Genomic DNA, 17,352 nt, shown 5'->3' on the forward strand with positions numbered 1-17,352 from the left:
TTTCAGAGAAGAATTGAATAAAAACATGTGCAAACACAGCACACAAATCCAAATCAACTTATTTTTGGTTGTGAGCCTAGCCTTTATATAAACAACTTATAAAACCACCGCAAAGGGTCAGGAAAGGCCCTTTACTGAATGAGAAATAGCAACAGGAGAAAACATTCCAAGAGGCAAGAGGGGACTCCTTGTTAAAGAATTTTGCAAGGCTCATAGTAGGTTTGACTTCCTTACTGACAAGTGACCCGACACCATCCTCCTGGCCAGATTTGGGCCCAGTTACCTTCCTACTGAGCCATGGTCACATCCCTGTGATTCTGGTGGGCAGTTAGCTATGGTCAGCATTGGCTACCCCGCCCTCAGCGGCACGACCTCCTAGCTCTTGGGCAGGCCACACACCAGCAGTGTGAGCAGAGGAGTAGAAAGGTCAGCCTCCTCTGAGAGTGCTTGAACGGAAGGAAGCAATTCATGCTTGTGGGCTCCGATCCAGATTTAATTCAGATTCAAGTCGCAGTAGGATTTAGTAAGGGTTTTCTGTGTGTCACGTGTGCTTTGCCAGGGACTATCCCATCTCACCAAATTTTCCCAGAGCCAGAGGAATTTCTGTTCCTGTTTAATAGATGAAAGGAGAGGCTGCGAGGGGTTAGGAAGTTGCCTGGGAAAAGGTGGAGCCAGGCTTTTAGTTCTGATATGTCACCCCAAGTCTAGTGACCACTGACGAGCGTCAGTAAAAGTCTGGTTAAAATGGTTCTGTAGTCAAACATCTAGGGGCTTAGATCCCTCACCCTCTTCTCTCTCGTCTTGCTTTAAACATTTTTTTTTTAATGTCAACACACTATCCTATCTATTGTAAGTAGCTCTGAGACCTGTCTTGTTTCTGTAACTTGAGTAACAGAAAGCTGTCTACTCTGCTCACTGGTGAGATCAGACCGGCAACTTGTTTAAAGATGATTTTCTTCCTTTTTAAAGTATCTATGGTACAATGGACAGCCCGAGCCTGAAAGGGACAGTGAGAAGCCAGACTTGCAGTGCATCTTGGATCTCCGCCACAGCTCTGTGTGCGTACATACTTTCATCCTCAGCCGATTTCTTCCCCCAGCCACTCCTAAAGTACTTCTACACTCTACTTCCACACCTCAGCATTATTGCCTCTAACCACTCCTTAGGTCCCAATAACCCAGCATCTGGTCCTCAGGAGAAGAAACCGCCCTTCAGTAGGTTCAAATCCTCTGAGGCCTCCCCTACCAACTCTTCCCTTAGGTTCTGTAAGAGCAGCATTCTGGAATATTCCCCCACCATTCTTGACTGGAGAGTGACTATCGTGGAATAGCCAAGAGCTGCCAAGGCTAAGAGGGAACAGCTGCAGAGAGACTGCTTGTTTTCAGATAAAAAAAAAAAAAGCACACCCACACCCCAGCTTTCTGCTGGTGTCTTAACCACACCCCACCCCAGCCTTCTGCTGATGTCTTAGTGATTGCTATTCTTTTTAGGAGTTTGGTTGTCATTTGGTTTTCTATTTATTTTCTGTGGTGAGTGGAACTATGTATTTGTTTCTTAGATTGTTTTCTGGGTGCTCATCGTAGACTAGCATAAGTGTGAGTGTGTGTGTGTGTGTGTGTGTGTGTGTGTGTGTGTGTGTATTTATAGAAATGCCCATATATACAAGAGTGCATTAATTAAAATCTGATTTTTTGAAAAATATGAGTTTTTGAAAAATACTATGGTTTTTGAAAAATAGAAAAAAAACATAGAAACTATCTTGTGGTGAGAACTGGACATGAACAGTTCACAGAGTCCAGAATCTCTCTGCAGATAAATATTTGCCCCAAACTGACTTCCAATCCCATTTTCTGAATCACAATTCTTTTATTTCCTTACAAATTGAACACCTTGTCCAAGATTTTTCATCAGACTTTATGATTCGTATAGATGACTGCAATCCAGAAAAGATAAGTTGTATCCCCAAGTTAAAATGTGGGCAATGATCTAGAGAAGAGTAATGCAGAGAAAAGGCATACAAATGGAAGCCCCACCCCCTTTTTAGGATGGCAAACTGTGGCACTGGGGATGGTAAGGTCATTGGATTCAGCACTGACACTTCACCATTTATTCCTTCAATCTGGTGTGGACCATTGCATTTTCATTTACTTCCCAAGGGATGTTGGGATGTTCTTTTCTGGTCACTGAAGCTTGGTTATTTCTCCTCTTCCTGCCTCATTCTGTTCATTTATCATGGCTTCATATTATGGGGTGTCTCCCAACTACTGCACATTTCATGTCATTTCCTAAAAGGATTATTGGATTCTTTGAGTCAGTATTTCTGATTCACCCTTGGCAACTGTCTTTGTACTACTCTATTAAACATGTTGTAGTGCAGTGGATGAAGTAAAGAATAAACAGAATGGACAACCTAGAGTTGTAGTTACAGGCATTTGTAAGCCTCCCCAGGTGAACACAGGGAACTGGAGTCCTCTGGAAGAGCAACAAGTGCTCTTAACCACTGAGCTTCCTGTTCACGATCTTATTACCGCTCACAATTACCCTGTGAAATAGGTAAAACTGGTCTCATGTCACCGGGTTAGGATACTGAGTGGTGTTAACTGGCTGGAGATGACATGTGATGATACTGTGGCAGTCTTGCTAATAAAAAGGTATTTGGTGATGTCATTGGAAACACATTCTTCTGTCTCTCATAAAACTGTCCTTACTGTAACTCAGTGATTGAAGGAATGAATGAACAGAAGACAGAACACCCTCTGAAGCCTGCAGAAAAGACAACGGGGCAAGGTAAACTTTGCTAATGGGCTCCAGTGTTGTTCCAGGCTGCTGGCCCCACAATCATAATGATTGTTGGCCATATATGGCAGCCACATGAATTCTAGAGGAATAGTTCAACCTGCAAGTGAACAGCCCGATGTGGGAAACATTACTCAGCCTTCATCATCAAGGAGTGAGTCATCAGACCTGAGCAAGATATGAAAGAGAATTTATGTGTGTTGGGTGGGGACCGTGCTTAGAGTAAGGAGATCTTGAAGACCTGTCTCCCATTTCTTTCACATTGCCTTGCTGGGAATGACATGGATGGTGGAAGCATGCCAAGGAAGAGACACCACACCCTGGTGGGAACTGTCAACTCTCCTGACAGAGCGCTTGATGAAAGAGTGTTAGACAGACTAGTGCACCAGGACCATGGCAACATTGGATAGTGAGGCTGAATTCCAGCCTACCACTAGCCTTTCATGCTTCCAAAGTGCTTCCCGATGGCCAGTCCTCTACTGCACAGAGTGAAGAGAGGTCATAGATGACTGCCTGGTAGTTAGTAACAAAGGACATCTTAAGGTTCAGTAAGTAGCTATTTCCCTTGAAGCCAAGCTGGCCGTGTTTCAAAGTCAGTTTTCATGCAATCATTTTTAGCCCCAGTCTATGGAGATTCTATATTTCCCACCTTTCTCACACTGGTTCTTATCATAGCTTATGCTCTGTGATAATCATTTGTGTCCCTTAGCACTTACTAATCCAAACTCTCCATTCCTTCAAGTGTCCTAGCTTCCCATAGTGGCAAGAAACCAATGTAGGGGGCTAACCCATACTGTTTCTAGATTTTCCCTGAGGGCTTGTATTCAAGGGTCCCTCAGATTTCAGCCATAGGAGGGGATTGGCAGTGTTAGCCCCTTCTTTGAGGTCTTGCCTGAACTCAGAGGAAGGACTTTGAATACTGTGAGGTGTGGGGACAGTATAGACACTACTGTTGTTTGTGACTCCAGGCTGCCAGTCTTGGTGGACTGAAATACTCCAAGAACAGCAAGCTCTGAATAAATAGGTCACATTCATTGAAAGTGCCATGGAGGCAAAGGGCGGAAGTAGAAGGCTGAGAGGCAGGCTTCAGGAAGGGAAGTAGTATTCACCACGGAAGTATGCCTCTGTGTGAAGAAACAGCCCGAATTGTGAGTGGGTGAGCAGGAGTGAGATTAGACGAATAGAACTCAGGCCAGAGAGGACCACTCGCTCACACAGGCTCCAAGAAGCTGAGCACAGCAACACAACGCCATCGACTGTTTACACTTCCATGTAGATGGACTTTAAACCAGGGCTGCTTTCTCAGTGCTCTCCATATTCAGCAGGAATACTCCAACCATGTTTAGTTCTGGTTTGCTGTGAACTACAGTCCTTACTCTATGAGTTTGTGTTGAGAGCATGTGTTGCCCATCAATGTAGGTAACTGGGGAAGCTCCCTGCGAGGACAATGTGTTGCCAGGTCCCCAGTAGGTTCTTATAGAATTAATTAATAGTTCAATCATAAGACAAATTTATGGCTGGTTTACCATTCAATTTCTTGTGAATAGTGGAATAGATTATCCTGTGACTTAAGATTGTCCATTAAAGATACAGTAGGATGAAGTAGTTTACTGGCATCATTGAAGACATGTAAGCAGAAATGATTACAACTGTTGTAGTTATGGTGCAGCCTCAGTGAGGCACATAGCTTACATTTAGAGAGGAATATGATTTGTAAAGCACTTTTTCATTCACAGTCTTTTTTAAGATTTTTCTAAATTAAAATATGCATACATGTGTATCTTGAAGAATGGCAGAGGAGAGCGAGTTCCCTGGAGCTGAAATTACAGGCAGTTGTAAGCCTTCCCATGCTACTTCTGGGAACCAAACTGGAGTCCTTTAGAAGAGCAGAAGTTGCTCTTAACCAATGAGCCACCTCTCTAGCCCCCTGTTCACATTCTTATTACACTCACAATTGACCCATTAAATAGGTAAAGCTGGTCTCATTTTACCTGGCTAGCATATTGAGAGGAGGTAACTGGCTGGGAATGACATATGATGATACTGTGGCAGTCTTACTAATAGAAAGGTATTTGATAATGTCATTGGAAACATAGTCTTCTGTCCCTCATAAAACTGTCCTTCCTGTAACTCAAAAATTTCATCTACCTCCCAAGGAAGTTGGGGAAAATGTACAATGGAATTCTAACTCTTATTAGTGTGGTTTTCAAAAGTCCTAAATTTATTTTAGAATTATTTAGAGGCTACAGAAGAGAATTGGGGGATAGAAGTCAACTAGTTTTGATGCTGGCTTTCCCAGCTCAAAATATAAGAAATGTTATTCTAATGTGCTTTGCTTGTTAATGTAATTGGATTGTTTGAGTTTGAAACTGTGTAATCATGCTACAACTTGCCATAGTTAGCTCCACACATTTATTATAACATACAAAACAAATTATCAAAAGCATAAGAGGACTCTTCTCCCTGAGGATTACATTGCCTTTATTTCTAAGCTGCAATACAGATGCAGCTTGACGCATATGTTCACAAGCCTACAAACTGGAAACAAGTTCCCAGTTGTAATAGAAGAGAAAATAGCTAAGAAAACCTCCGAGGAAGATCACTTTATTTAAAGACAAATCTTTATAATTGTGAGACTTTTCCCATTGCTTAAAACCTTTGATTTGGCCCATAGTAAATTCCAATGCTTCTATTTTCTAATTATTTCATTATGGCTCAAATCAAAGATTTTTTTGTTTTCCTATCATTTCGACTTTCATAAATTAGCCTAATAACATTGTCTTTATGGAGAAAAATTTAACTGTCTTCTCTAAACCCAAACTTAAAATTTTCCTCACATATAAGAACACTTGCAGTTTGGGTCCTCTTTGACTGTCTCCATGGGAAAAGCTGTCATCTCCAAATAGAGTACAGAAGTCCCATGCCAGTGGGAAGAAATCTCTAGCAAGTCTCCAAGACTCTTTTCCTCAAACCATTATTTATTTAAATACCATTTCATCTGCAATTTCCTTGAACTTCTCAGCCTGACACTGTGGAAATGGTTCCCTAGCTTGTAGGCTCCTGAAATGTGTCATCTGGGTTAGAAAGATCCCACAATGATCGACTGGCAATGTCTGAGGATTATCATTTTACACATGAATCCTTTATCCTCAGCTCCTCCCTCATCAGATGTAAGGAAGTGGGAAATATAAAAACCCATGTGTGTCATCTGAGACTTTGGTCACTTGGTCACTCATTGTTTTGACAACAAAAATAGAAATAGAATGCCACCCTGTGTGTGTACCTCAATCCTGCCAATTCAAAGAGTGTCCATGTATATTTTTTCATCCTTCAGTATCCTTGGATGATGAGTTCCAGGAACTCCCTGGATGCAGTTACCTTATTAAAAGTAGTAATTCTGTATAACCTTTAAACATCTGCCCATCTATAGGTTGTCATCCCAACATTATCTAGTTCACATAACACCTACCACCGTGTAAATGCTGTAGAAAGCACTGTTATCTTATTTTAAAAAATATAATGATGAGAAAATGTACATGCTCCATACAACTGCATTTTTATTTTTCCCAGCTTTGAATATGTGGTTTATATTTACATATGGGGAGAAGTAGATAATAAATGCATAAGCAATCATTTTAAGTATAATAAATATAGGAAGAAAAGAAGCTTGCATGGTGTAACAGGAAGTGGCAGTGAGTTAGGACTGGCCCTTCCAAAGGACGTTTGTTGAATCACTACATCAATGTTCAAATAAAGACCAAAATGTCCAGTGCCGGGCTTGGGGCAGCCCAATCAGCAAGAGCTATGTGGGTTTGAGAGGAATTAAAGGTGAGTGCCTGGACCAAAGAGCCATTAGAAACATGGCTAACGGGGCAGAACTACAAGGCTTAGGGGCCCAGATAGGAGCTTCTGCTCATCTTAATTGCACCAGGAAACATTCCGATGGCTTGGACCCGGGCTTTGTGTTATGAGATCTCTGCTTTAAAGCAGACTGTACTATAGAAAACAGGGCAAGGACAGAAGCAGAGACAATTTCAGAGGTGATGGGGAGACATTTCCAGGAACCCCATAACTTTGGCAGTCATTACTGGGTAGCTGAGAATAACAATAAGTTAAAACAAGTATAAATTCATTTAGGTACTTCTAAAAGTATGCGGGTGAACTTGGAGGACTCTGGAGAAGCTTGTCTTAAGCTGTGTTAATTAGTACCATGGGCAAGAAGAGCTGTATATGCAATACTAGCATAAAAGTGCCAAAACCTACCTGTAAACCCAGGACCACTGCACAAAGGGGGCAGATTTCTCTTCATTTCAGTTAAGTGAAATTTCCTTAAGAGAAAGAATAACCAGGCATCAAATCAGTCCTCCGTGTCTTAGGAAAATGCACAGATATCTCCTCTTAATGTGCCTGCCTGGAATCTGTCACAAAAGCAAAAATTAATCCCCCAAAATGCTGGGCTGTGGAAATAACCCAGCCAAAGGGAAGCATTTTATGAGTCCCATTCCTATGACGCTCCAATGTAGGCAAGGCCATACTGCCGTGAAAATCCTAGAAGTCTATGTCTGGTATGAGCCAAGCCTGCCTGGGAAGGAAGGTTCAGGAAGTGACATTTTCGATCATGGCGGGAGTTAAGATTGTCTCAGTGTGTGCCCTCGCTATACTTATTTCCTAGTTAATTTAGGGTTCCTCAAAAACAGTTGTAAACACAGTAAAGTACCCAGGATACAGCTGTGAGTCAACATGGAGTGCACTGACGTTTCTGCCTTATTTTAAAATATATCCAGAGACCAGATGGATGGAAATAGAACGTGACAGAGTGTGGTAAAGAGCTGACATGAGGATGCTAATATTGTAATCCCTCTGTTTTTATGTATGTTTGTAAGTGCTCTTGATACAGTCCGAGGGCCAGAAGCTAAGTGCCTTGAAGACCCGGGGCGTACAACCTTTGTTCTTGATTGGTAGCACTTACCCTGGTGTGCCGGATGGAAGCCAAATTCCTAGCTTCTGTATGAAGCTTGAAGCGCTTCTGGTTGTCTGGTTTTCACATAGACAGTCCTAGCATAATATGAGAGTCCGCTTTGAATAGATAGCTTAAATATTCAGTCCCAAACTGTGCTTCATAAAATTCTTAAAGCACAAGGTATTCCATTTGCTTTCCTTTTGATACTCTGATGTGATAAATATTCTCCAAAGCAGCTGTGCTCAGTGTCTGTGACTGTACAGAACTGAAGCTCCAGCCCAGGGTGGTGTGCAGTGGCCAAGGCCCTAACGTCTGCCTGGATGCATTTGGTATCACACATTAGTCACATTATCAGTAGTGAAGGAATGTAATCCTTCCAATAAAACAGGACTGAAGGTTACTTACTTCTCCATCTTCACAGCAGTTCTGGGAGGACGATATTGTTTTTACCACTCTGTCTTTCATCTCTGAGGCAGAGAGGATTCAAGGAACCAGTTCAAGGACAAGCAGTGAGGAAGAGAGGGCACAAGAATGTCCATCTGGTTTAATAAAATAACCAAAGAAATACTTCTTGGTAGAGGTTGGAGAGGTTCAGTGGTAGAGTGCTTGGAATACTGGGGTTCAGTTCTCAAAACCCAAAATATTGCTAAAACTGTAGTTGATTTCAAGAATTTTATTTGTGTCATTGACATTCCATTTACTTTTAATCATGGGTTTAAAATTTAAGATGCTCTAATCAGGCAGAGGTAGATGGATTTCTTTGAATTTGAGGCCAAGCTGGTCTACATAGTGATCTTAGGGCTACCCAGTGCTATATGATGAGACCATTTCTCAAAAAGTAATTATTTTAAGGTGAACTATTTGGTCTTTAGATGGAGCCAAAATTACATTTTCTTTCTATTAGGAAACCTAGATCAAATGCTTCCATTCTCTCTCTCTCTCTCTCTCTCTCTCTCTCTCTCTCTCTCTCTCTCTCTCTCTCTCTCTCTGTGTGTGTGTGTGTGTGTGTGTGTGTGTGTGTGTGTGTGTGTGTGTGTGTGTGTGTATGCGCGCGCGCGCTCTGGATTGAACCCAGAGACTTTTCCATTTGTCTTTCTACTAAGATATACTTCCTGCACCTATATCAATTTATTTTTACCTTCAGCCTAAATTTCATTTATATTGTCATCTCTTAGGTACATAAAGAGAGAGAAGGCCTCAAAATAAACAAAATCATTAATGATTTATTTCAAAATGAGTAATTAACCCTGTATATATCAACAGAGACTTGACTGTATTGAATCACATAGGATATCAATTTCTTCCTTATTCTGAAACACAGTATTGGGTGGAACAAGGGGCGTTTAGGTTTCTTTGCAATTCTGTGTACCATATTTAACAGGTAATAAACTTTGTGCATAGATGTTTCAAAATTTTAGACTTTTTCCTCAAAACAGGTTTTCCAAAGTGTAATTATGGTATAGATTTTAATTTATTTGTTTACACAAGTTGTTCAGTTGTGTCCCAAATTGTTCTGCAAATTAATATTCATACAAATAATGAATAATACTTCTATTATCTTCCAAACATATCGTCTTTTTTGTCTGAATATGAAAGTAATCTATCCTAACTGAAGATAATAAAGGCCCTAATAAGTATACATAAATAAATACTTCAATTGCTTGTTTAGCATTTTGAATAGATGAATGAAACACAAATATATTTTTTCTGTAATACATTAATCTCAAATGAATATTTTGACTTTTGTTTAACAAAACTTACTAATAAGCTTAATAATAAAGAAAAATCTTAATGTCAACTGAAAGAAACTGGCAAGCTGAAGTTCTTGATGATTTAAATATAATTAAATATATTTCTGTGTACTGAAGAATGCCTTCTGAATGGGTCCCAGCTGCAGTGGGTTCTGCATACCATACTGATGTGGAGAACAACGGGAATGCATGTGGTAACTGGGGCCATGATTGATCAATAGGAACTTTTTAAAAGCAAAAGGTGCTGTCTTTTAATTGGAAAGGTGACTGCCACTCAACAATGTGACCATGGGAAGGTGCTATATTATTGCCAAACCCCTACACATACATTTGTGGTGGCATCTTATGGATCTGTATGCACAGAAGCATGAAACAGTTGTTCTTAGTGGAGGTGAACACCAGAGCAGCTCACACTCTTAGCTGAAAGTAGACCAGACATATTGGGTCAAGTCAAAGTCATATTTGGAAGAATTTTGGAGCGGATGCAGGGCAAACCTATGGCTTTTGCAGGTAGGAGATCAGGACCCGAACCTGTCAACTGCACAGTTCCTATGTGATAGCCCTCACTTCTGCTGAATTAGTTGGAGAAAAAAGGAGGTTAGAGAGATTCCCATATAGTTAGAGAGGATGAGAAGATTGCTTCATAGTGTCTGTAAATGCCTTGGGTTAATTATGTGGTGTCTGAACATGTGCAGGTTGCTTACTATGGCTCCATCATACAAGGCCAGACGGATGATGCTCTTAGAACAACCCAAGGGGAGGGAACAAAGAAGCCTATAAAACAGTAATGCATATTGTAAAAGTACCTGAAGAAAGTACCACTGTGTTGACATTGGCCTTATTTTGTGCTCTGTCCCCTGGTTACTGTGACTGTCAAGGGAGCAACTTTGCCAACACAGAAGGATCTGGCCAGTTCCAAATGTAATGTCTAAACCCACAGGCCATATTTCTTCACTCTTAGGATAATTTTAGTTCAAAGTCTATCCTTTAACAAGCTCCCTGCTTCAAAAGATCCAAGCCTCTTTGTTTTGTTATGCTTGCCTAAACATGTCTCCCCCAAAGCCAGGTTGTAAATATCATTTTATTACTACCTTCTCCTTTGCTTCTAAATGTAGACTATTGAGTGCATTTCTGTGGTCTAACTTTGGCCCCTAAGTTTTGCATGTTTTCTTGGTTTAAGTCTGTGTCTTGACACGCTGTTTATTGGCAGCAGATGCAGGGCAAACCTATGGACACCCGTATTGGCTGGATTAACACAATGTGAAAAAGACAAAAGGGCATGTTGGTCTCTTACTAACCTACTGCTTTAGAGTGTGGTCTTTTCACTAAAAATTTAAATAAAAATAAATCCCTCTGGGTATTTTATAATCAGAACTTTGATTTTTTCCTTTGATGATTCTGAGGAGTATTTTTAGTTTCTAATGATTGATTTTTAAAAATCCATTGTTTTCATTGACTTTAGGTATACAGAATTGTGTGGTTAGAAAACATTATCTATTGTGTATTGTATTTTTGGAGACTCTTTGTATATACAACAGTGTATGACACTTATTTTCTGAGAAGTAAAATGTTCATTGCATTGTTATTAACTCACCTTGCAATTGTATCATCCACATGGATTTGATGGATAGCTTTCTCTACAGCACTCTTAAGTCTATCCTGTTTTAGAGACTACTGTGGTTAATCTTGATGGTCAACTTAACAAGATTTAGAATCACCACGGAAATAGACATCTGGGCATACCTATGAACAATGGTCTAGATTAGGTTCATTGATGTGGGAAGTTCTACTTTAAAGGTGTGCAGCACCACTCCATGGATGGGGTCCTCAAACTCAATAAAAAGGAGAAAGGGAGCTGAGTGGTATTCACTTCTCTCTGCCTCCTGACTGTGGGTGCAATGTGGCCAGCTCTTTCACACTTTGGTTGCCTTCCTTTTCCACTATAGTTGACTGTCTTCCCTAGAGCTGTAAGTTGAAATAAACCCTTCCCTCCTTAAGGGGCTTTTGTCTGGTATTGCCCCAGAAACAAGATAAATAACTAATACAAAACCTCTAAAAGCCAGGCAGTGGTGGCACATGCCTTTAATCCCAGCACTCAGGAGGCAGAGCCAGGTGGATCTCTGTTGAGTTTGAGGCCAGCCTGGGCTACAGAGTGAGTTCCAGCAAAGGCACAAAGCTACACAGAGAAACCCTGTCTCAAAAAAACAAAAACAAAAAACAAACAATAACAAAAAAACTCTATAAAATTTCCATCTCCCCCACCTTGAACTTTTAATGCTTTGCTTTCTCTATATTCTTAATATCACATGATCGCATGTATCACAGGGATGAGTTCTGTCTTACTATGGATTACAGCTGTGTAAACTTAAACATCTCTTACCACCTCAGCGTTGTGGTGGCTTTGATCAAAGATGACTGTTAGTCACTGTGGCTCAGAAAGCTGACGAATATTGTTTTGTTGTGGTTTGCTACCTTACTCAGCACCTTCTGAGAAACCTCTTCCCCTTTTATTCTAGTTTGCCAAGGCACAAGTAACAGGCTCACTCAACTGGGCACTTTTGAAGACCATTTTCTGAGCCTGCAGAGGATGTTCAACAACTGTGAAGTGGTCCTTGGGAACCTGGAAATTACCTACGTGCAAAAGAATTATGACCTTTCCTTCTTAAAGGTTAGTTCATTGAATTTGGTTGTCCTACTCAAATACTATAGAAAGAAACACGAACAAAGAGAAGCCTCAGCCGCATTTGGCTTGAGGCATGGATACTTCATCTTATGGAAGTAACAAGTCCAAGGGACTATGGGTGGATGTTATGAGAAGTCCACTCTGCCAGCTAAGGTCAAGTTATTTGTGGAAAAGGAAGTGGGACAGAAACACTTCTGATGCTCCAGTCCTCATAGGCACTAACATTGATGGCCGGCCATTGCCTCAGCCAGATAGTGTTGACATACCAGCTTTTCAAATAGTACTAACAATAACTTTAAAGAGCACTGTCTTGTGGTGTGTACCTATATACTCGGCATAAACACTGACACCATAGCTGATTTCAAGCTACCAGGAATTTATAACTGGTTCACAAAATTCCTAAATATTCCTAGTGAGCCATTAGGAGCCAACTCTGAGGCCTTCAAAATCTGCTTTGCTGATACTTGGGCTTCGGTTGGGTTTACTTTGCCTTTACTTCTTTTTTGTTTTTTTTCTCCCCCCTACTCCCTCACTTCTTTCTTCCACAAGAAATCATGAGATTTATTATGTCATTATGTTCACTTCCGTTTTCATTTTAAAGTGGGAATTCCAACATGTCAAATGATGTGCTGTTCTTTAATGCAAACTTCAAATGCAAATGTGAAAGAATCCTTGCAAACCCTACCACACCCTTTACCCAAGTGCAATTGTCTGTGTGTCTTAGATTTATCTGCCACACGAATGTGTCATTGTGAAGTACAATGGTGCTCCTGAACCTATTTTAATGGGCTTTGTTTTTCCTCTCAGACCATCCAGGAGGTGGCCGGCTATGTGCTCATTGCCCTCAACACTGTGGAGAAGATCCCTCTGGAGAACCTGCAGATCATCAGGGGAAACACTCTCTATGAAAACACCTATGCCTTAGCTGTCCTGTCCAACTATGGGGCAAACAAAACTGGCCTTAGAGAACTGCCCATGCGGAACTTACAGGGTAAGAGGTGGGACCCCAAGGCAGAGAGGGATTCTGACGGCATGTGGCAAATCTGTCACGTCAGTTAATCCTAACTCAGAGAAGACATGTTCATCAAACACATGTACTGAATGCTGTTTGCAGGATTCCGTGGGTAGCAGTTATGTAGATAATAGGTAATGAGATGGAAAGAGATTTCAGCCAGGTAGAAATCAGTTCTTCTGTGGATGAGGAATAATACCCAGAGATAGTAATAAATGATCAAGTTCTCTGGGTATTCAACCTTGGTGAGTGAGAGTTTGTGTTAGTAAGAAGTAAACTTGGACCAGAGGCAGTCACTCACTCATCTTTCAGGGACACATTCCTAGGCAAAATTGGATGTATGAAACATCAAGTATCCCAAGGCATACATGCTATGTTTTCTCCTCTATCTATATGCCTCTCATCATTCAGTTCATTGATTAGGTATAGCGAAACATTAACAACAACAATGAAAAATAACAGAACAGTTAGTGTGCTGCAACAAAAGCTTGTGAATTTGGTCACTTGATATTTCTCCCAAAGTGGGCCAAAAGCGGTTGAACCCGGAGATAACAAAACCACTCATGGGAGAGGGGTCTAATGTACTCAATATCCTGTCACGTTTGAGAAGCAGGTTTCAAGGTTAATATTGTTACTTGGAAACTCAGGCTTAAGTTGGGGAGAGGAGGGAAGGTTTTGAGGTTGAGGAAACTGGAAAAGATGGTTGAAAGGATGAGAAGCAATTCTTCCTCCAGTTCACGGACTGTTTTTCAAGTCAGTAACTTCACTTAATGCCACAGCCTTCCTTAGGAGCAGGTGCCGTACACTGTCATTTTACAGACAAAGGCATGGCGATAAGATAACTCTCCCAAAGCCCCTTACCCGCTGCCTGGTTCTGTCATCTGTGCATGCCCTGCAGTTCTGATGGGGAAGCAGCGGGAAGTGGGAACAGGGTGAAAAGAAAGAGTACAGAAAGCAGGAGCCTATCAGTGTGTGGAGCTAGGAGGTGGCCACGCAGCCTGCCAGACACTTCCTTCCCCAGCTCCCCGGCTCACCGTCCTATACACTGCCTTCAGAATTCCCACCCACCACTTTAACTGCTCTGCGCACCCACGCATGTTTCTGAATTTGCGGTAGCGCTCTTCTCCCCCGTACACACATTGCATGAAATGGCCTGTTGGGTGCTTGCGGCGTGCCTTGCTCTGCCTGTCTTGCCTCATACATGTGAGGAAGCCAGTGGGTGTGAGTCTAGCTCCTGGAGCCAGGCTGTCTGTGTTCCAGCCCCAGCTCGATCACTCATCAGCTAAACGACACTGCAGGTATTCCTTCACCTAGGTCTTTCTCTGTATCCCAGTGCCCTCACGTCAAAAATGTAGTGCACACACTTGGTAATGTGCTCCCTCTGTGTTGATAAAATCAGCCTTATTACTGCTGCATCAGCTACTTGAGTTCAGAGTTTGTTGTTGTTGTTGTTGTGGTGGTGGTGGTGGTGGTGTATATGTGCCCGTGTGTGCATGCTGTATCCCAGACTACCCCTATTTTTATAATTAATGCAAGTTTATAGTTGTACAGGTCCCGGTTATTTAATATAGGACTATTGCAACAACTAAAAATTCCTGGATTTTGAAATGAAAACAATAGATTTGACATTCTACTCATTGCCTTGCTCTGTTCAGTTAGAAGGGGGAGGCTACTGAATTCAGCCTCACCCCCCAAGTAATTATTATAGTGACCTGTTGTTGGCTCTCCCCACTCTGTGCCTCCCTGTCTCTTCATATGGTTGCCACTGCGATATTAATGTGCCTGTCTATGTCGCTAGGTGTGACCTCACTCTCCCAGCTCCTCTTGTCTCTTTGTATCATACTGCTCTCACCTCTAGTTTCCAGGCAGCGCTCCACATCTCAGCCCTTTCTGGCCTGCCAGCCTTCCGAAGTTCTTTTACCCCCTGTCATCTGTTGAGAAAACTGTCACCTGCCCCAGATCTGCAGTTCCGCTTTGCGTCTTTGTCTGCTGGAAACCTTCAGCACTTCCAGCTTCCCTTTCCTCTAAACTGTGCTCCTGCACACGTGCAGATCCCCTCTCCTTGTCACCCAGCAGCCCCTGCAAGCTTTCCCAGGGAACCCCTCCTTTTCCACGTCGGCACTCCGTGCAGACGGGTTCTTCCGTTCCCCGCCTGCGCAGTGCTGAGACCACTTTTGTATCTACAGTTGGGCTTTTCCACATTTATATATTGTTTAATTTTCACTTTTAATTATATACATATGTGTGGAAGTGGGGTGTGCACACAGGTATAGGTGCCCATGGAGGCCAAAAACACTGGGTGCACTGGCACTGGAGTTACAGGCAATTGTGACCTACCCATAATGGGCACTAGGACCCAAACTCAGGTTCCCTAGAAGGGCAGCATATGTCATCTCTCCAGACTTTTCCCCGTATTTAAATGATAGTCTTTGGATATTGCTGAGGATCATTGGAGGTAATACCTATACATCAACTAGCTCAATTCTCAGGTCCTGTCTTCTCTAGACCTGACTGTGACATATCTGTCTCTCTGTGCATTTCAGTTCTTTGGAAGAAGCCCACAAGTCAAATTCATCTTTGCAGACCAAACCATCCATTTTTTTTGTATACATAAATTTTGTATACATATTTATCCCATCCATGTTTATATCTAATGTTACTAATGCGGACCTCTCCCTTTGTACAAGTTTGACTTTTCCTCAACCCTGACTTTGTAAAGTCCTCTCATTGCATCACTAGTGCTTATTTGCTTCTTCTTCACACATAAAATTCTTATTTGATCTCACACTCACACACTTTCCTTCCTCAGTGGAAATCGGCTAGTGGTACCCGAGAGTATACTTGGTGACAGTCCTGGTCTCCACTGTCCAAATGCTTATGACTCGCACCTTGTCCTTCTGCACTGACTGCCTCTCCACACCATCCACTCATTCCAGTCTGCATGATACAGCCCTAGACCTACAAGTCACTGTACATCTGTCCTTCCTGCCATACATACTGAATAGGCCTTCTCTTCCTCCCTACTGCATTTCTAAAATCCACAGCCCAATCCTTAAAAATTCCTAAGTCTTTCCTATCATTATCACGAAGTATATCTTCATATATCCCTAGCAGATCTTCATTAGGGCTGACCTTGGGGACTTCAGATTTGCACATTGGAAACATTAAGTAGAACATTAGCAATACAAAGAAACGAGTGCGTGCATTTTATGAATTGATAGGAGTCAAAGAGTTTGGTTACTGTGGTTCCATTCATGCAGAAATCCTGACTGGTGCTGTGCGATTCAGCAACAACCCCATCCTCTGCTACATGGAGACTATCCAGTGGAAGGACATCGTCCACAATGACTTTCTGAGCAACATGTCAATGGACTTACAGAACCATCCGAGAAGCTGTAAGTGCGTCGTTCACCTTCCATTAGCTTCGGATCCTCTGAGGGGTGGAAGTGGACAGTGTTGGGTGGGAGAGGGAATGTTAACTTTAGATCAGATTAATCAGCATACAACAAAAATAAGAAGTAAATGAATGGTCTTACCATTAGAGGAGTTTTATTCAAGACAGTGAGGTAAGAAAATTTTCATCATACAAGGCAACATCCATCACTCTCAGGGTGGCAGAGCTTTTGTGAGGCCACTGAGCAAAGAGACCCTTTCTCCAGGATACAGGTTGCAGGGGCAGTCATGGTACAGGGTGTCTCCCCTTCTGCCTCATGAGCATGAACCAGTCACGTGTGTTTCTGCCTTGTTCCTGATTCTCACACTGGCACTCAGGTCATCCTGATCCTGTGGGCTCTGCTCATCAGTGTAAACACAGAACCACAGAAAGGAGATTTGTCCATGTTTTCCTGAATGCTCTCAACTCATCCATGCCCCACTCCTCTGGCAGCCCTGGAGGGCCTTGCAGAGGAGCAGAACTAAGCTTGGGGGACTAAACCGGTGACCTTCCCTAACACTGTGTAGGAAACTCTGGAATGGCATGTTTCCACTTACCAAACTCAACCAAGTCAGTTCTTCTTCTCAATAGTGCTAATCTTTCCACGGTGTAAGATAAGGCATGGCCCCGTTTCCCACTCTCCTTTTCCTGCAACTTCATGACGTATGGGTTGGGTTTGGACATCCAGTGGAGCCTACATGAATCCTTAAAAAAATC

General features: G+C 42.0%; 1 protein-coding gene across 3 annotated transcripts in view; it reads left to right on the forward strand.

Moving 5' to 3' along the window:
• Positions 1 to 17,352, forward strand: part of Egfr (epidermal growth factor receptor) — a 174,073-nt gene that overhangs the window by 107,076 nt on the left and 49,645 nt on the right. For all 3 annotated transcript variants that reach the window (XM_015988562.3, XM_015988563.3, XM_015988561.3), the window contains exons 2-4: positions 12,024 to 12,175; positions 12,998 to 13,181; positions 16,463 to 16,597. In XM_015988562.3, the coding sequence (XP_015844048.1) occupies positions 12,024 to 12,175; positions 12,998 to 13,181; positions 16,463 to 16,597 (471 nt within the window). The remainder of the gene's footprint in view (positions 1 to 12,023; positions 12,176 to 12,997; positions 13,182 to 16,462; positions 16,598 to 17,352) is intronic.

The sequence above is a fragment of the Peromyscus maniculatus genome, chromosome 10, assembly GCF_049852395.1.
Source record: "Peromyscus maniculatus bairdii isolate BWxNUB_F1_BW_parent chromosome 10, HU_Pman_BW_mat_3.1, whole genome shotgun sequence".
NCBI classification, from domain to species: Eukaryota; Metazoa; Chordata; class Mammalia; order Rodentia; family Cricetidae; genus Peromyscus; species Peromyscus maniculatus.